The sequence below is a fragment of the Candoia aspera genome, chromosome 1, assembly GCF_035149785.1.
Source record: "Candoia aspera isolate rCanAsp1 chromosome 1, rCanAsp1.hap2, whole genome shotgun sequence".
Lineage (NCBI taxonomy): Eukaryota > Metazoa > Chordata > Lepidosauria > Squamata > Boidae > Candoia > Candoia aspera.
The window spans coordinates 200,259,349-200,280,260 of NC_086153.1; the positions used below are offsets into that span (position 1 = coordinate 200,259,349).

At 37.3% G+C, this 20,912-nt stretch overlaps 1 protein-coding gene across 5 annotated transcripts in view; it reads right to left on the bottom strand.

Moving 5' to 3' along the window:
- The window catches only part of PKP4 (plakophilin 4), a 150,463-nt gene that overhangs the window by 60,564 nt on the left and 68,987 nt on the right, over positions 1-20,912 (bottom strand). For 3 of the 5 annotated variants that reach the window (XM_063318339.1, XM_063318340.1, XM_063318337.1), the window contains exons 4-7: positions 6,311-6,345; positions 2,768-2,899; positions 2,476-2,666; positions 700-1,252 (exon numbers count right to left, since the gene is read on the bottom strand). In XM_063318339.1, coding sequence (XP_063174409.1) covers positions 700-1,252; positions 2,476-2,666; positions 2,768-2,899; positions 6,311-6,345 — 911 coding nt within the window. The remainder of the gene's footprint in view (positions 1-699; positions 1,253-2,475; positions 2,667-2,767; positions 2,900-6,310; positions 6,346-20,912) is intronic. The other 2 variants (XM_063318338.1, XM_063318341.1) reach the window with 2 other exon arrangements.

Consider the following 20,912-nt stretch of genomic DNA (forward strand, 5'->3'; position numbering starts at 1 on the left):
ATTATTGTATAATTAGAAGCCACCAATATATAAGATAAATGCATGAATCCTATGGCCAACCAATGAGAATTCCATCAAAAAGTTCTTCTTCGAAAAAAAGGTGAAAAACATATTTTTCCCCATCAAACTGACTGAGACTTGAAAAAATAACAAAAGTTTTTTTTGGGTATAAATAATTAATTAATAGCCAAGATAAATGCAAACTATAAAGGAATATTATGCTGTACTTCTTTTCCTCTGATTCCTAAAAAAATGTTCTGTGAGATTAAGAGGTTCTTCACTGAAAAAAAGGACAGATTACAATGTGATTGTCAACTTTTAGGCCATCTGAAACAATAGGATTTATTTTTACCATGAATTATTTAATTAGAGTATAAGCATATATGCAATGAAAGTAAATGCATCTATGTGAGATCTGACATATATTTATAGCACAGACATTAGCATGTGTATATTATTTCAGTTTGGCTATTCTTTCTTCCCCAGCTTGAAACGCCATTCTGACTTAGAAAAGAAAAAGAACTGAAAGAACCATACTAGCCAACTGTTATTATTTTTAAGTAAAACAATTTCTTTCTTAAAAGAAAAACTCAGTTTCAGAAAAATAATTGCAACAATTGTTTCTGATAGTCCCATTTGTCATTAATGTAACATATAGTTGCACAAAATTTTAAGTTGTGTCTTTACCTTTTTACTAACCTGTAAGGCTGTCTGGACGAGGTGGGACCATTCTTTCATAGATATCATACTGTTGTGCATATTGCTCAATGTCATGAAGTGTCCGCTGTAATGATGTTCCCAAATGTTGTGGAACAGCAGTCATCCCAGAACGCTTTGGTGATGAAGATCCAACTTGGGTTAAGGGTGGAGAGGCTACTCTTGTCTGCGTATCGTTTATTGTGAGAGGTGAACCAACTCTGACTGAAGGCTGGTATTGGGGAGTTCCTCCATTGGGGTTGGTTGATTGCCTAGATGTTATTGAACCAATTCGGCGCACTGCTACTGGTGAGGCAGGCCTCTGTGTAGTAAATGGAGATGCTGCTCTTTGAACAGGTAATGTTGAGAAAACATTAGAGCTGACAGATCGTGATTCAGTAATAGATGGTGAACCATAGCCACTTCCTAAAGAAGTTCTGAGTGATCCCCTTGAAGGGGAAACTCCTGTAGTGGTTACATATGAGGGAGATGGGGCCCTTGATGGAACAGAACTTACACGTCTCATGGCTCTGTTGGAAGCTATGTTTGGTGCTGTCTATTAAAAAGGAGAAAAATAATAATATCAACAAAATAAATTTAAGTGTAAAGAGTAAGTGAAAACCTCACATACACAGTTTGGATTTGGTCCTATTGGATGCAGTGGGAAGTACTTCTGTACAGGACTGAACTCTCAGTTTCTCTTAATGAAAAGTAAAAATACTTTACTTTTGTTGCATTGAGCCTAAAATATTGTTAGACAAGTTTATTTATTATAGCATATATCAGGAATGCATTCTTGGAGAACACTGATAATTCCCTACTTAAGATCCTCATTAAATAGAACAGTATTTTTCAGGTTTCCGTGAGAGAGGCTATAAAGATAATAACACCGTAGAATGATTATATAATTAAAAAATTATAATTTTGTGTAGCTGTATCTTTAGTTTAACACTGTTACATTTTCGTAAGAAATATTGGCTCAGGTTTATTTAGTTGACCTGTTTCATACAAACTACAGTTATTACAATTTGATCCAACACTAACAGTAAATAATGTTTTTGTTGTCTTTATCTTGTCGATTTTTTGGAGTAGCTGTGATAAATATTCTTGTGTTGTTTCATTGTTTTTTATTTGTATAAACGTTATACGATTTATATATGTATTTATATACGGTTTATAAGTCTATGCACCATTATGGGTTAAGACAAGTATAGTATTATATTTGATAAATAATATTTATTTACACTATATATACACTAAGTTATAAATTTGTGGGTTTTTCTTAAATGTATGTGCGTTTAAGAAAAGTCACACACTTTCAAAATTTAAAATTCATATCATGGGCACCTCTTCAATTGCTGAGATACTTTTGTTTTAATTAACAAAACTGAGCAAATGTTGCAAACCTAAAAACATCGGGCATCTTATATGGCCAAACAGTACCCAGTAACAGAACATGTTCTTCCTGCACCCTGCCCATCCTCCACATCTGCTCAAAAGAGGTGAAGGCTTTTCCAGAGCAGATTTGGTGGAAAATGACTGGGGGGGGGGCAGGGGGCAGGAGGCTGTGAAGAAAGAAAGTCCCATTATACTAGAAATTAGTGCTTTGTGGGCAGAAAGAAATCAATATGATAATAAATAGAGACCTCTACTACATAACTTAAGGCCTTTTCTTACAAAATACAGAAATATCTGCTTACAGAACTACAAAGCAGAACTATTTGTAAATGATCAGCAAATGGAACATTGAATGAAAAAGGTGCTAAAATTTAGCTGTACCTGTACCAAAGCTTGTCCTTCAGCACGTGAACTTCTCACTAAATGGTTATTATTTGTTCCTGCAAAGGAGTGCTGCTGTCTGTTCTCTCCTTTTCCTGGGTTCTGGCTGTTATGGAAACTGCCTACTTCCTGGTACCCACTATCAGAATATGAATTCATCTGTGTTGAACTTCTAGAGTTACCAACTGATCCTGCAGATATAAGTCATTACAAGACTGACATTATTACAAGTTACAACAAAAAAGCTGCTAAATTGAAAAACTTCAGATTACTTAAAGTTTATATAACAGACCCTCACTTTCATGGAGCGATGTCTGCTCTGGAGAGTAGAGATTTCCTTGTTCAGGCTCCGTTCCAACATGGTAAGAAGTGATAGGGACACTCTCAGATGCTCTGAGTTTATTTATACCTGTGTTTGGAAAATCTGAAAGCAGAGTTTTATTAGTCAATAAAAACAGCTTATATATACACCTATCTATACATTCATGACTTTATTTTACATAACATTACCAACAAAGATAGTGGACATGACATATGGTCCATATGAAACAGAAAATAATTATATTACCTATCACTGTGTGATAGTAATAATTTTGTACGCAATATTTGAATCTGAACAGTGGCTTGTTTCTGCAGATGGTGTTTTCTTCTGAGCTCCAAAAACACAATACCACACATTTTCCATGTAGGGAAATTTGAAAGCAATGACTGAAGAAATTGGCAGCTGTTCTGATACTCCTGGAATAAAACCAATATATATTCCTAAAACTCTTCAATACTTTGAATGATACCAGATGTTGAAAGTATCAGATTTTAATCAGGAACTCATTAAAAATCCCAGGTCATCTTTGTTTCTTTGTTACTATAGAAATACTAAGAAAACTAGGGCTATCAGATTTGGAATGCAAAAATTCAGTCTACCTCAAGTTGGCAACAGAGAGATCAGGTTTTCTACTGGTCATCTGAATTTTTGAAACCCAGATCTGCTGGCTGCAAAAATCTCATATTACATTTCTTGTCTTGGTACTGCAAGAAATTTGAGGGTTCTCTGACTCATATGATTTGGTCATGTCCATCAATGGCTCCTTTTTGGTTTCAAGTTGTTACTTATGTCATATCCTGCCACCTTGTGGTCAGTAGAAGTAAAAATACCACACAGGATAACACTGTTTAAAAATAACCACCTTCCAAACAAGGGGTGGTGGTAGAAGTCATGTAAAACCTCCTATCCTGGGACATGGCATTCATATCTCTGCTCGGAGAGCTTAAAGGAAATGGACAGTATGTACCATTCTGATAAATTACATATGCTAACAGTTTATTTCTCCAAATAATTTAGTGATATTAGATGAAGAAACTTTTGACACTGTAGCTGGAAACTTTCTAGATCTCTTAAATGAAATGCAGTTGAAGGCATCTTCACCAAAATGCACAAAAGTAAAAGAGACTGGAGCATCTCTGAATTAGAGTTTTAGAATCAGCTTTTTGTTTGTTAGTTATTTAGATAATGTTTCCTTAACTTCACAGCTTAAAACAATTAACAGTATGAAGCTCAGGCACTCAGCAAATAGAAAAGGAAATGAGTGTGTGTGAGGGCCAACTCACTATTTGAAGGAAGCACTACTATCTCTCAGAGAAGCAATATGTTAGAATTATGGCTTTGACTTAAAATATCCACTTACTAGGAAACAGGCAATGGTTTACAATTTAGGCTTATTTATATATTTATCTGAATTATAACCAAGGGAACAGGGAAGGTAACAGACACTTAATACAGAAAAATTAAATGATGCTTGCCTGCAAACCTTAGTCATAAGGAGTTGTTTGGATCATTCACTGCATGGTGAACAACTTGGTGATATTCATCGTAATATACAATTCCTTTACGTCAAAGGCACTTTCAGGTAACTTTTTTTAGTATGACAGAGAAGTATTTACTAGGTTAACTAAGCATTAACTGTGTCACATGCTGCATTCCCTGCTAATTGAAAGGGCAGTATTGTCAATTTTGGCACATTTTGGCCAGTATATCACAACAGGAACCAAAGCCAAGTTTTATCCCAAACATATTCATACTATTCTATGCAGGCTAGAATCACTAATGTAGAGATGACCTTACAAGCTAATATACCATTGACTGTGTCCTACCAACTGGAAGGAACATGCAACGTATGACATATAGTCAAGATGCTACATAGAGGTAAGAGTTGGCTGAACCAGAAGAAACATAATTGGAAGTTGGCTGCAGTGGGAAAATAACAGTACAAGTAGTCCTCACTTACTGACAACTGGGACCAGCAACTCCACTGCAACATGGTGCAGTTGTTAAATGAATCACCTGTGGTTGTTAAGCACGACGTTACGTGATTGCGACTTGTGACTTCCTACCAGCTTCCCCATTGATTTTGTCGGAAGCTGCCCGTGAAGGTCGCAAATGGTGATCACATGACTGTGGGACACTGCAACTATTGTAAATGTGTGCTGGTTGCCAAGTGCCCAAATTGTGATCAGGTGACCACAGGGATGCTGTGACAGCTACAACTTCAAGGACTGGTCATAAGTCTCCTTTTTCAGTACTGTTCTAACTTTGAATGATTGCTGAACGAGCGGTCAATAAGCAAGGACTATCTGTAATGAAGTGTTCATGTGCAAACAAGAAGAGGTAGTGTCCTGACTTAAGCAAAAAACCACACTGAGACAAGAAACTAGCCTCTAGTGTTTATAAACTGCTAAAGTAGACAGAAAATCCTACAAAACTGAAGGAGTGTGGGAAACCCAGACAGATAAACCCCAAAACTCAAGGCAGGTCTGCTCTGAGTTTCTTTGAAGGACAGTTCAAAGCCTCTAAACTACGCATGTGTTTTCCCCCTTGGATAGGGGCCCCCTCCTGCTCACCATCCGTACTCATAACAGGTAGGGTCAAGAATGAATGGTGCTGAATGAATGTAAAGTGAATATGAAAGTGGGTGAGCAGTATAAAAGAAATCTATCGGATGATTTGGTCACATACAGAAAATGAATGAGGACTGAAAAAGTATATGAAAGAAGAATGAGCGGCTTTAACATTTTTGATTAATATTTCTTATTCCTTTTCTACACTTTGCATAATGTTGCTTACCCTGAAAGGGAAGCTATGTCATATGTCACAATTAGATTTTAGAGTGCTCCTTTGTGTTGGGGTAGGGGGTGGGAACTTCATCTGAAGATGAAAGTATCATGAAGGAAAAAAGCCCCCCCCCCCGAGGGGGGTAAGTTCCATGTATACAGTCACAGTCTGTGAGAGCTTTTGTATTTTCATTTTCCCTTTCTGCTCTGCTGGGAGAACAGCAGCAGCTCATCGGGTATAGGGAAGGGAAGGTGCTAAGCTCTGGGAAAAGACAGGCTAGTGGGGTATGCTATGTTGGCAGAGTGGTGGCAGATGGGAGGGGATGGAGGTTGGGAAGGGTGAGGGTGAGGGCAGGTGGGTTGATGGGATATGCTGTACTAATAGCTGCTGAATAGAGGAGGGAACAGAGGGGATCAGAGGCACTAATCTTGCCCCACCACCCATTGCTAATGTTCCTGGCTACTCTTCCCCTCCATCCCTGAACTACTTTTGAGAGGTAGAACTCTATTTTGACTCATGCACGGTCCAAAGAACCCTCCTTTGTTCTGTGCATGGACAGCACGAAAACAGCTATTCTGGAAATGTAACAGATCATGCATGGGACATTTTGCACATCTCCTTAAAGTATTGTAACAGTTTGCATGTAGTCTAACTTAGATCAGTGTGGTTCAGAACAAATGGATTAATAAGAAAGCAATGAATTCTGTAGTCATAAAAGCAAAACTGTACCTGCAGATCTCCAAGGAAAGGACTTCTCAGTAGAACTACAGAAAAGGAAACAAAGAAACCAAATTTAATTCTTCTCAAACATTTGTCTTCTTTCTTTCTTTATCAAAATTATCACCGCCCATCTCCCCCGACTCTGGGCGGTTCACAATAAAAATACTTAACCACAATACAATATAAATAATATACAATAATATCAATGAACAGTAAAATATAAATATATTAAAATATAATAGAATCCAGATGGCTAAAGTTCTCTCTCTGTCCGCAAGCAAAACAGGGCAACTCTTAAGGAGCTAACCATCCCCAAGAGGAACTATTCTCTTTCCTGCACCAGGCATGTTGACAAAGCCAGGTTTTTAATTTTTTTACTTCTTTAATGTTATAAACACAGAGAATACAGTATGATCAGCACCCACAGGTATAAAAGTCTCTCATGAGGGTAAAACTGAGTTCTGCACATCTCCCTTCACCTACTACCCACTTGCACAATTTTAAGCACATCAGGATAGGTCAAGGAGAGAAAGCGTGTGAGTGCTTCCCATATCTGCATTAAGGTCATCTTTCTATCTATGTAGAGCCTTTCTCAGCCTTTTGCTCCTGGAGGAACCCTTGAAATATTTTTCAGGCCTCAGGGAACCCCTGCACATTCAGGCTCAAATATAGGCCAGAAGTTACAAAATTATAATATTATATCCATGGCTTGGATTTCATTGCATTTTACATTTACATTTATTATTGGTAGTATTTATGTTATCGAATTTTAAATTGTTGTGGGCGGTGATAAAAATCTGATAAATGAATAAATAAATAAAATATTTGTTTCATGTGTAGGCCTGTATATCTGCATTAACAGTGCTCTTAAATTAAAAATAATGAAACTTATCTCTTCAATGTGAAGTTGCCTGAATTTGAAATGTTTTTCAAATAAATCGTGATCTTCCAGGGAACTCCTAGTGATCTCTTGTAGAACCCTAGGGTGCCACGGAGCCCTGGTAGAGAAACCTTGATGTAGAGTTATAAGAGGTCCTGATTTAATTAACGAGAACATGGTTTGGAATGCCATGTCCCAAACTGACCACTGTGCTGCCTGTGCCAACAAAAGCAATGATAAACAGGAGTCTGTTGAGCCCCACAGGCAATTTTCTAACACTCCTATCATATCTCTTTATGAAAAGCAAATAATTAACTAATTCTAACACTCCTTTGCAAGGAAAGCATAGACGCGGACTAATTAATTATTCATTAATCTGCCAACTGATGAAAAAAACCTTGTGTATCTGGCATATCCATCCAGTGAAGCAAGTGAGAAAACCTGTCCATAAAGATCTCTGGGATTGCGCAACTCAGAGCTATATTCATTAGCTGTATCATAATTACTGAATTTATGCTGGAGATCAATACAGTGCAAAGATGACAGTAATAAATATAAAGAGACATTCTAAAGCCCTTTTAAGCCTTATTGATGTCAACAGGGGAGTTAAAATAAATGTGTCCAATTTGCACCAAATAGTAAAATCAGATTCTTTTCTTTTTGCCTAATTAATATGGATTAATAAAAATTGTGTACTAAAATCTTTCCTGTATGATTAATTTTTATATTAGAAACTTTTGTTCCTCTTATGCTTCTCATGTTTAAAAATTATTCCCTCTTAAATACCAATGAATTTTGAAATACTACTACTTTATCATGTATAACTGAAATATTCACCTTTAACTATATAAGCAGAATGGGTGATGAAAAACACAATTAAAAGGACAATTTATATGAGCTTCATTCTTATATAACATTAATATTCCAAGTTATACTAGGGTACTACCAACTTTCTGGAAAAACTGCAATCCATAAATTACCAAAGATATTGAAGGTCTTAACAACAATATCCAGTCCAGAGATGGCCTATAAACTAAGAGGAGTATGGTCCAACATAACTTTGACATTTTGTCCCTGTAGGAAATCTGGTCCCCTCCAACTTTGATCTGAATGCTTATAATGCAATTTCTCTGAGAGCCAAAGAGGGAAGGGGCAGACTGAATGGAAGCTTGGTTATATTCAGCTCTATCTCCCCCGTGCTATAATACCTAGCTTTCCTCCTTGTAAGCACACTGTGAACATCTAATAATGGTCCTTAGCGCATTGCATTCTTTTACTTTTTAATGTATATATCCATTCCTTGCCTACGTATGGTCAAATCAAAATTGTATAAGTAAAGTTAGAAAAACATATAACTAAATATACAGTTTAGTTGTACATTTTAGTTAACAACCACTGGTCTTTTATAATCAATTACTGGCTGTGATTTCAATTGCAAGTTAAGCTCTAATGACAAAGAACTTTATGGATGATACCACTGTTACCCTACAATTATTTTATAAACTGGGATCCCTCTAAAAATTTATGTCAAGGATCTAGTCTGCAATTTTGCACGCTTATGCCTGAAGACAGCTGAAAAATAGTTTAAATTTATGTTTACTTAATGATACTATTGCAACTGCCTATTCTGGGGACTATAACCTTTGGAGTAGTAAGAGAATGAACAATGGGAACATGCTATGGTATACCTAACCATCAAGATTTGCCCCACTGGTCCTATTCACAATTATTTCAGCTTAGTGGAAAACTTCCATGTGGATACCTCATGGCTGCTGCAGACAGCCAAAGAGATACTTTGGAGAAACTATGCTGTGACAGTTACAAAAACATGTACAAAAACGTGGTTTAAGACTGGGAAACAAAGAAAACATTAGAAAGAAACTCAGACTGGCTTTGCCCTAACTCCCTGATGTATAAAAGCGAGGAAAGGAAAAACGCAGAACCTCCTTCCCCAACAAATCACATTTTTTTAATATGGTAAACATATATACAGGATATATATGTAATACACACACACACACACACACATGTAGTATTGATATACACGTAGTCCTTGCTTAATGACTGTTCGTTTAACAACAGTCCAAAGTTACAACGGCCTTGGAAAAAGTGCTTTACAACCTGTACTTGCACTTATGACCATCACTGCACCACCCCCAAGGCCACGTGATCGCAATTCAGGCACTTGGCAGCCTGCTCGCATTTACAACTAGTTGCAGCATCCTGCAGTCACGTGGTGGCTATTTGCAAACTTTTTTGCTGGTTTCCGGCCGTAAAATGTTGTAAAATTGGGTTCGGTCATGTGGTGACAAACTTAATGACTGCACTGCTTAACAACCAATCACTAAGTGAGGACTGCCTGTACATTTAAGACAGTTTACTTAAGAAAACTAATGGGAAATTAAACAGAAAATTTCTAAAGAAACGTCCAAATGTAGCTTCTGAAGGTAAAATGCTTGTTCAAACTAAGAGGTGAGGTCTTCGAACCATTATAAAGTCCATTATATAATTTTAGAGACAATGAGCACACTTTTCAACCTTGTTATCTCTCTCTCATTCTGTCTCTGTCTCTCTGTCTATATATATATTTACACACACTTCAAAATGAGCTACTAAGAATTGAATCCTATCATGTGAACCTCTGTTGTATTTGGAAGAAGTTTTCAACAATTAATTGAATTGATGATCCTAAATAAATGTGCAGGATGTTTGCATCATCAATAGGTTGTTTTCCATCAATTCAGTCATGAAAGATCAGGTAAATATAGGATGTGAAACTGAGGGACAACTAATGATCAAATATCAAATCCAGTATCTGGCATTCTACTGAGATCAATGATCCTATGTTGCTTAATTTGACAAAGCAATTCTGATCCCTGTTTGGCCTGATTCAGCTAAACATGCAGGGAATTACCACGTTTTCATGTTTTCTGTATAAGTTCTGCATGTGAACCTATGAACAGATACTGAACTATAAAATTACCTGTGGTCTAGGTTCAATTCATTGTTTAAAAATGGAATCACAACTTGGAAAAAAATGAAGAAAGCCATGTAATCTTAGTAGTTTGATTCTATCTATCTATCTATCTATCTATCTATCTATCTATCTATCTATCTATCTATCTATCTCAATCAATCATCAATCAAATTGACTTTTATACAGATATTGGAGAAAAATATAAGTTACATATTTAGGTGTTTTACTGTTTTCTCTTGATTTTTTAATTTAGTGTAGGATTTTTTTCCCGTTTTCCTTTTCCTTTAGTTTTTAGTAGCGTAACATAGCATTTCACTTTTCATCGTTCGTACACACACACACACAGGCATATATAGCATCTATTTTAAATTATATATTTATATACAGTATAATTAAATATCATAGTTAACTTTTAAAAAAGAAATATCAATTGTAACTTTTTTCGAGGTTTAAATAAAAATAAAAAATAATTACGAAACAAAGATCTGCTTGTAGATATTTTAGAAAAAGTGTTACCTATTTATGCTCAGAAATCTACAATGGGGCATTCTAAGAAGACAAGCATAAGCCAGCTAGCTGATCGGCATTCTCTGACACATGGAAATGTCTCTTTATTGTGCTTGAACATTATTGATTAGAATAGAAAGGAACCTGACATCCCATTTCTGGACTATTTCTTGAAATTTAATCTAAGGCTACTCCAGGAGATTAGGGCTTTAGGAGAGGTCCAAACTAAACAGCTAACTTACTCACTTAAAGCCAGTACTAATGAAAAAAAAGGCAGTGGGGCCTAGGTCTCCTGGTGTTCTAGAAGCTTAAAGCCTCAATTGATCAATTATAATCAGCAGAAATAATTTTCTGATTATAAATATATACTAATCTCCCTAACGCCATAAGAACAAGGTCAAAAAGTCCTGGGGTACTTGGGCAGGATTCATTGCCAACCAAGTAAAACTCTACCAAAAGGCCTTCAGAACCAGGGCAGGAGATTCAAATGCAAGAATGAAGCCAGATGATTCTAAATCTGGCCAGATGAAACCAGATTTTCAGTCCCTGAAAAAAATTCACAATGATGGGTGCATGTGTTTCCCAATCCAAATATGAGGACAGTACTTTAAATGGGGTGGTAAGAGGTGAAGTTTGAGGGAAATACATATGTTGGGTAAGTAGCAGCACCAGCACTATTGATTATATGATGGTATCTCATGATGTCTTTCATCCTATTGATCATTTTGTAATACAATGTCACTCAAATAGTGATTATCTGCCTCTAAAACACACACAATGCTTTAATGAAATTTTTGTGGGATTTGGTATTCAATGATTAGGTCAAGAGGCCCCAGGATGTCCTCATAAATCAAAACTATGGTTTAATGAAAAATATGTGTGTGTGGGGGGGGAACACCTAAATAGCCAATTCTAAGGGAGAAAGTAATTGGTCACCAATAAATAAATGCATACATATGGGGGCGGGGAGTGGGGAGAAAGGGCTTTGCTTAAGGCAAAGAACTATTTCTAAGGAGAAGACTAGCAACAGTTCACTACAGCAGTTATGTTGAGGAACTTTCTGGGTTTTTAAAAATATTTTTATTAGAATTTTTCAATACAATACAACAAAGTATACAGAATTAAAAGAATAAAAAAATATAGAAAGTAAGAAACAGAAAATGAAATGAAATGAAAGAATTTTGACTTCCACCCTTCTTTTGAATAATTGCCATTTTATTCTTTCCCCTTCCTCTTCAACCTTAAGGAACCCCAAGGAACTCAACAATTTCCTGACATGTAATTGGTAAAAGCAGGCCCAGGCTGAACTCTTCTCACCTCCCTTTTTGTAGCAAATTCCATCTGCCCTTCACATCTTATGCCTAGTTAAATAGAGATTCAGATATAGTTTCTGAAATAATTAAGGTTCTAAAACAATTAAAAGCAGACAAAACCCTACAGGAGATTGTGTCCCCTTTTGAACTATTCATAACCAGGTTCACTTGGCGGGGACCCTTTCTAGTGGCTTTTTTATCCCATAGAGATTACATAGTAGTTATTTTTGAAAACTAAAGTTATATAGTAATTATTCAATTTTACAGAAAGCAGAAAAAAACTGATTCAGTGAATTTCAGATTAGTCAGGCTGTTAAGTAAGTATAGATAGTAAGCTTTATGTTCAACATTTCTATTTGACATTACATGATTTGCTAGAAAATAAGAACATTTAAGAGAAGGGCAAGTAGGTTTTTAGGCAAGTCAAATGACTAATTTAAGGATTAATTTGACATCATCTGGCTGAAAAATATTCTTCTCCCCCCACTTCCCTTGCAAGGAACCTTTCTTGCAGCCTTTATCTCCAGAGATAATTCTGATATTAACTTGAATGATCATCTATTGACAGAAACTTGAATTATCATCTATTGACAGGTATTTGTCGCTGCTCATTTGTTGGCTCTCTGAAAACACAAATTATATGTAATTTTCAACAGCATGTTAGAGGCAATTCCCACCCTGAAAAGGGTAACATGGGTGTATATTTTAGAACCCTAATTTATTAACTTGCTGATTAAGCTAACTATCCCCCTAGTCTGATAATAGATCACTGTCCGTATTATTGTATGAATATAATACAACCATCAAATGTTTGGGAATAGCACAAGTGCAAACTTTCTATTGCAAGTTTGAACAGCTGGCTGTAAACTATAAAAAACAACAAGCATATGTTTTTACAAAAAAAATAGAGAAAACCTTATAGAGATAAATTTGATGAGAATCTAATTAAACAAGTAAGCCACTTAATAGAATTGGGGTGGACTTCCAAGCATTTACAGGGTAAGTTTGGAGTGCATTCCAAATATACCAAGTAAGAATGGCTACCATTACAAATGTCTTCTGCACTAAAGGGAACTAAAGGGAACTACTAAATCTTTAAGAGAGCAAGAATATATGAGGCGCAAAAAAAAAAATAATCCCTGGCTGTTGTACAGAATCATCCAGATATTCTCCTAGAGAGAGAACTGGAGGTTGGAAATGGTTCAGTCTAAATAACTGCATTTTATTCTTGCAGCCTTGCCGTCTTGGGACCTGGGCAATATAAACAGATAAACAAACAAACGTGTGCTATGTTTGGAGACAGGATTAGATTGGTGGAAGCATGAATCTGGGTCTTCCTTCACTCTTTGGCTAAAATTTGCCTTTCTACAGGTGACTTGGCTCCCTTCATTCACAAATGTACATCTATATGGAAGAGAACCCTGAAAACAAATTCAAATTTTATAGGTTCTCTTCTAGATTTGGTACTGCACTATATCTTGAAAATGATCTGACAAAGTATCTGGGACGCAGATTTACGAAGTGATATGTCTGATTTCCAGTTATGTGTATGCTAGGTTGGCTTATAACAGCTTTGTCTCTAGCTCCTAACTTTCTGATATAACAACATTAAAATATTGTATGGCTTTCAAGCTAGCCAATTTAATACCTTCCCTTAGTGTTAATAATGGGAAGATACCAATACATATTATTTTAGCAACTTGCCTGGTCCTTTGAAAGTAACTTCAATTATATTACAAATGTAAATTCAGCTGATAGTACCACCTAGCTGACCTTGACCAGACTCAGAAGCTAAAGAGGGTTGGGCTGAATTAGCACTTGGATGGGAGACCACCTTGGTACTCCAAAGCTGTAGACCAGAGTGGAAAGTTGAAAAAAATATCCTGAAAAAGATAATGGCAAACCACTTCCATACCAGGAAAATTGCATATAAGAGTCCATAAAGTCACCAGAAATCTGAAGGAGACTTTCTTAATAGAATGGTGAAATATAGATGCCACTCTTTCACTCTAATCAACCATTCTAATTTCTTACTCTATTCCTCCCCCAAAGTTTTGAATGGCTAATTTAGGATAATTTAATAACCACTGTTATTATACTTACAATATTGGAAACAGCATGTTAAGTCCTCCAGTATTACATGGGATTATGAAAAACACAGTGGCCTGGATCTATTTGAAGTCACTGGAAGGAAGGTTCTAGCAATGTTGTACAGAACTTCAGTAACATCATCAATCTGAGACTAGATCCTTTGAGGAATCTATTTTTAATTTGACTCTTAAAGCAGTTGCACCTTTTAAAAGGCTGAAGCAGAATCCTGAAAAGAGTCTATTCATAAGAGCCAGTTTGGTGTAGTGATTAAGGCATCAGGCTAGAAACCAGAAGACCGGAATTCTAGTCCTGCCTGAGGCACAAAGCCAGCTGGGTGACCTTCAGCCAGTCCCTCTCTCCCAGCCCTAGGAAGCAGGCAAGGGCAAACTATGTCTGAAAAAACTTAACAAGAAAAATGCAGGGATTTGTCCAGGCAGAATCAGACACAATTAGATAGATTAAAAAACAAAACAAAACTGTGCTCATAGAATTCTTCTGATTAATTTTTGAAGTACGAACAGATTTAGTCCACAGCTCAGCCTTGTTGTTCAATCTGGCGGGAGATGACTCATAGCCTAAGGATCTATATTTGATATTTTATTGGACCACAATTATCACATCATAAAAAAAAAAGCAAACCACAGATCAACAAAGTAGTTTTGGCAACCAGGAATAATTTACTATAGAACAAATCCAGAACAGAAAACAGCAGAATACTACGTGCTATTACCTACAATTCTCATTTACAATCATTCAAAAGTATTGTCTATAATGCATCCTGTACATCTCATTTTTCTTCAGCAAAGGATCGTTACCTTGTTGTGGTTCTGGAGCTTGAGTACCTCAATGATGCCATGAGCTAAACCCTGAAGGGCCACCCAAGACGGGAAGGTCATGACAGAGAGGTCAGACTAAATGCGATCCCTGGGGAAGATAATGGCAACCCACCCCAGTATTCTTGCTGTGAAAACTCAATGGATCAGTACAACCAGAGATATGTCGGTATACCATCAGAAGATGAGACCCCCAGGTCCGAAGATGGTCAAAATGCTACTAGGGAGGAACAGAGGATGAGTTCAACTAGCCCCAGACGTGATGACGCAGCTAGCTCAAAGCTGAAAGGATGGCTAGCAGCCGACAGTGCTGGTGGTGAACGGTGAATCCGATGTTCTAAGGATCAACACACCATTGGAACCTGGAATGTAAGATCTATGAGCCAGGGCAAATTGGATGTGGTTATTGGTGAGATGCCAAGATTAAAGATAGACATTTTGGGCGTCAGTGAACTGAAATGGACTGGAATGGGCCACTTCACATCAAATGACCACCAGATCTACTACTGTGGACAAGAGGAACACAGAAGAAATGGAGTAGCCTTCATAATTAATAGTAAAGTGGCTAAAGCAGTTCTTGGATACAATCCAAAAAACGACAGAATGATCTCAATTTGAATTTAGGGCAAGCCATCTAACATCACAGTGATCCAAATATACGCCCCAACCACAAATGCTGAAGAAACTGAAGTAGAGCAGTTCTATGAGGATCTGCAGCACCTACTGGACAACAAACCTAAAAGAGATGTTATTTTCATCACGGGAGACTGGAATGCTAAGGTGGGCAGTCAAATGACACCTGGAATTACAGGTAAGCATGGGCTGGGAGAACAAAACGAAGCAGGACATAGGCTGATAGAATTTTGCCAAGACAACTCACTCTGCATAACAAACACTCTCTTCCAACAACCTAAGAGACGGCTTTATACATGGACTTCACCAGATGGACAACACCGAAACCAGATTGACTACATCCTTTGCAGCCAAAGGTGGCGGACATCTATACAGTCGGTAAAAACAAGACCTGGAGCTGACTATAGTTCAGATCATGAACTTCTTATTGCACAACTTAGGATCAGACTAAAGAGATTAGGGAAGACCCACAGATCAGCTAGATATGAGCTCACTAATATTCCCAAGGAATATGCAGTGGAGGTGAAGAATCGATTTAAGGGACTGGACTTAGTAGATAGGGTCCCGGAAGAACTATGGACAGAAGTTCGCAACATTGTTCAGGAGGCGGCAACAAAATACATCCCAAAGAAAGAGAAAACCAAGAAGGCAAAATGGCTGTCTGCTGAGACATTAGAAGTAGCCCAAGAAAGAAGGAAAGCAAAAGGCAACAGTGATAGGGGGAGATATGCCCAATTAAATGCAAAATTCCAGAGGTTAGCCAGAAGAGATAAGGAATTATTTTTAAACAAGCAATGCGCAGAAGTGGAAGAAGACAATAGAATAGGAAGGACAAGAGCCCTCTTCCAGAAAATTAGAAACATCGGAGGTAAATTCCAGGCAAAAATGGGTATGATCAAAAACAAAGATGGCAAGGACCTAACAGAAGAAGAAGAGATCCAGAAAAGGTGGCAAGAATATACAGAAGACCTGTATAGGAAGGATAACAATATCGGGGATAGCTTTGACGGTGTGGTCAGTGAGCTAGAGCCAGACATCCTGAAGAGTGAGGTTGAGTGGGCCTTAAGAAGCATTGCTAATAACAAGGCAGCAGGAGACAACGGCATCCCAGCTGAACTGTTCAAAATCTTGCAAGATGATGCTGTCAAGGTAATGCATGCTATATGCCAGCAAATTTGGAAAACACAAGAATGGCCATCAGACTGGAAAAAAATCAACTTATATCCCCATACCAAAAAAGGGAAACACTAAAGAATGTTCAAACTATCGAACAGTGGCACTCATTTCACATGCCAGTAAGGTAATGCTCAAGATCCTGCAAGGTAGACTTCAGCAATTCATGGAGCGAGAATTGCCAGATGTACAAGCTGGCTTTAGAAAAGGCAGAGGAACTAGGGACCACATTGCCAATATCCGATGGATAATGGAAAAAGCCAGGGAATTTCAGAAAAACATCTATTTCTGTTTTATTGACTATTCTAAAGCCTTTGACTGTGTGGACCATAACAAATTGTGGCAAGTTCTTAGTGGTATGGGGATACCAAGTCATCTTGTCTGCCTCCTGAAGAATCTGTATAACGACCAAGTAGCAACGGTAAGAACAGACCACGGAACAACGGACTGGTTTAAGATTGGGAAAGGAGTACGGCAGGGCTGTATACTCTCACCCTACCTATTCAACTTGTATGCAAGAACACATCATGCGACAAGCTGGGATTGAGGAATTCAAGGCTGGAGTTAAAATTGCTGGAAGAAACATTAACAATCTCAGATATGCAGATGATACCACTTTGATGGCTGAAAGCGAAGAGGAACTGAGGAGCCTTATGATGAAGGTGAAAGAAGAAAGTGCAAAAGCTAGCTTGCAGCTAAACCTTAAAAAAGCCAAGATTATGGCAACCAGCTTGATTGATAACTGGCAAATAGAGGGAGAAAATGTAGAAGCAGTGAAAGACTTGGTATTTCTAGGTGCGAAGATTACTGCGGATGCTGACTGCAGTCAGGAAATCAGAAGATGTTTAATCCTTGGGAGAAGAGCAATGACAAATCTCAATAAAATAGTTAAGAGCAGAGACATCACACTGACAACAAAGGCCTGCATAGTGTTCCCTGTAGTAACATATGGCTGCGAGAGCTGGACCATAAGGAAGGCTGAGAGAAGGAAGATAGATGCTTTGGAACTGTGGTGTTGGAGGAAAATTCTGAGAGTGCCTTGGACTGCAAGAAGATCCAACCAGTCCATCCTCCAGGAAATAAAGCCAGACTGCTCACTTGAGGGAATGATATTAAAGGCAAAACTGAAATACTTTGGCCACATAATGAGAAGACAGGACAGCCTGGAGAAGATGTTGATGCTAGGGAGAGTGGAAGGCAAAAGGAAGAGGGGCCAACCAAGGGCAAGATGGATGGATGATATTCTAGAGGTGATGGATTTGTCCTTGGGGAAGCTGGGAGTGTTGACGACCGACAGGAAGCTCTGGCGTGGGCTGGTCCATGGAGTCACGAAGAGTCGGAAGCGACTAAACGAATAAACAAAACAACAACAACTCATTTTACGTATGTATTGATTGATCTTGTTATACCAGAAGGCAATTTGCAATGACACTTCTTTTTACCAATTTTGGATAATGGGTCTGCATTTGTTTATAGCTAGACATGCAATCTAAATCAATTAAATAACACAAATACAGTTGTAGGAATGAGATTGGCTGTTTGCTAATTTGGCCCTAAGCCATTCTTTCATCCACATTAGATGTCAACTCTTCCCGTGTGATATATGCTTTCAGTAAGGAATGCCTTGTTCAATTCTGCACCGGTTACATTAGTCCCTACATAAAAGAATAAACTGATAAAAATCTGAAATTAGAAAAGGCAATATTTAACAACTACAGACAAATACTTCAGCTTCCCAGAACACTCCGACATTGACCTTACCCCAAAATCAAGTGTTATTGTGTAACAATAATTTATCAAGAGTTGCAACACCTAGCCAACCTTGGTTAACCATGAAAAGACTCAGCAGGGTCTGACCTAATTGATAATTACAGAAAAGACCAAAAAAAAAAAAAAAAAAGGAAATCCCTAGGCTGTAAATTAGCCTTGGTAGCTGAAAGAACATCCCAAAAGACAGTAATGGTAAATCACTTCTGCGATGCCTTATCTAAATATGTTAATATCAACTTTCCATAAAATGTTAATAAGAATAGAATGAAAAGCAATAAATAGAATTTCTGCTCATTTCTGTAAGTTCATTAGTAATTAGATGCAAATATAAAAATAGCTCCCAAATTATAGAATTTGTATTTCCCTTTTCTACTCCGATTCTTTGTAATATACAATTACAGCTAACTTGGGAGCACTGTGGACTTGATAGGCAGCCAAGAAATGGATTAAATATGTAAATAAACTTTTGAGCCTAATCACATTATGTGAAAGAGCTGTTTCACTGGAAATATTACAATTTCACACTAGATATTTATTTATTTAAAAACAAATGACAGAATTGTCATTATTGCATTACGATTAAAATCTGTTGCAGGCATATTTTACATGCCTCAGTCCTCATATATTTTGATCTTCATAATGTGACTGTGGTTTATGCATATACTCCCAACTAATATAGTATATCTGTGCAATTTGGTAGTGCATCCTTTTGTGGAAGGATACACAACTGTTCACAAGGGAAGGCTTCTCAGGGAAGAGACAGCATCTCCATGTACAACATTTCAGACACAGTAATTCCTGGGAAATTGATGTGTACCATTTAAAAACTACTACAAGGCTCTACAGTATTCTTTGGCTATTGTTGGAAATTTAGTATTGTAGCTTCTAGTAATGGGAGAAGAGAGGGGAAGGGGTCTATTTATCAGCAAGGATTACCCAAGAATGCCAGGGGCTAGCATTGGATCTCCTCCCCATTCTAAGGAGGAATCTAACTTCTCTCATCATCCAAAGGAAGAGAGAAGGTACCTACTCATTGAGAAGTAGGGAGGGACTCCAGAAGTGGGAATTCTTTAGGGGACCTACTCTGCTGTGGAACAGCCTGCTCTCGGAAGTTAGGGTGGCTTCCAGTTCCATGTCCCTCAAAACTTGCTTGTTCCAGAAGGCTTCTGGGATTGGATTGTTAGGAAGTGCCAGATGTGTCACCGTCAACCAAAATGTAATCTAACATAATAATGTAATTCTAGACCGATTGTATTTCTATGTATTTATTGTTTGCATTGGCATGTTGTTGCCATTCTTTTTCCACCAGCTAGTCTTTTAAGATTAAGGCAGTTTAAAATGTTTATAAATAAACAAATAAATAAAGCAGTTAAATAAATATCTGTCAACTTGGTAATGGAATGTCAGTAGAGGCTTGCATTCCCATTCTGCACTCAGTTCTTTGTAACTACCTGCAACTTAGTTCATTATGAATAATCGTGAACAGAAAAGCAAGATACTCAGTGAATAACTTTGAAGAGCTTAGATCATAGCAAACATGAAGAGTTGGTGGAAAGCAAAGCTTCCAGTGATCCACTGACATCACATAATGAAGAAAGAATTCTTAGAGATTAGTGAGAATAACAAAGATCAATCCCTGTACTCCTTTGGGAGCAAGTCAGGTTCTTTATTCTGTCCCACAACCGTGATGCCATTAGACCGGTGTACAAATATTATATAAAACAGCAAATAAAGTGAGATCAGAAAAAATAATAATTTCAGCAAAATAATAGCCATTTCAGCAATGCAGCATTGAAATCAGCAAAAATATGCAAGCATCAGCAACTTTAGACAAAAATGGTGTAACTTCGAAATAAAAAAAATCTTATGCATCCAGAGGATCATACACATACAGTATAGCATCGATTGCTCCTTTTAATGCATACTTTGCTTTCTTAGACATCTTTATTCTCACATTCCTATGATATGTGTGTAGTTAAAATGTATCACTGATGTGGTATGTCATGGCCTGGTTGTCTGAAGTATGACTAGATAACCAGCAACCAAAGTGATCAGAGAGCTCAAATACCTTTCCTGTGAGAAAAGGCTAGTATGTTTCAGCTTGGAAAAAAGGGCAAATGAGGGGGAACATAAATGAGATATAAAATCAAGACTTTTTTTTCTCCTTCTCTTAGAGTATTTGTACTAGGGGACATCCAATGAAGCTGATAGGAAGGAGATTTTAAACAGACAAAAGGAAACACTGTTATCACCCCATGGAATTAACTACCAAAAGATGCAGTGATTTATTTATTTATCTATCAAATTTATATAGCCACCCATCTCACAAACATGACTCTGGGCAGCATACAATAAAGCCAAACAATTAAAACAAGTCTTAGTGATGGGCACTACTTTGGGTGGCTTTCAAAGGGGACTGGTTAAATTCATGAAG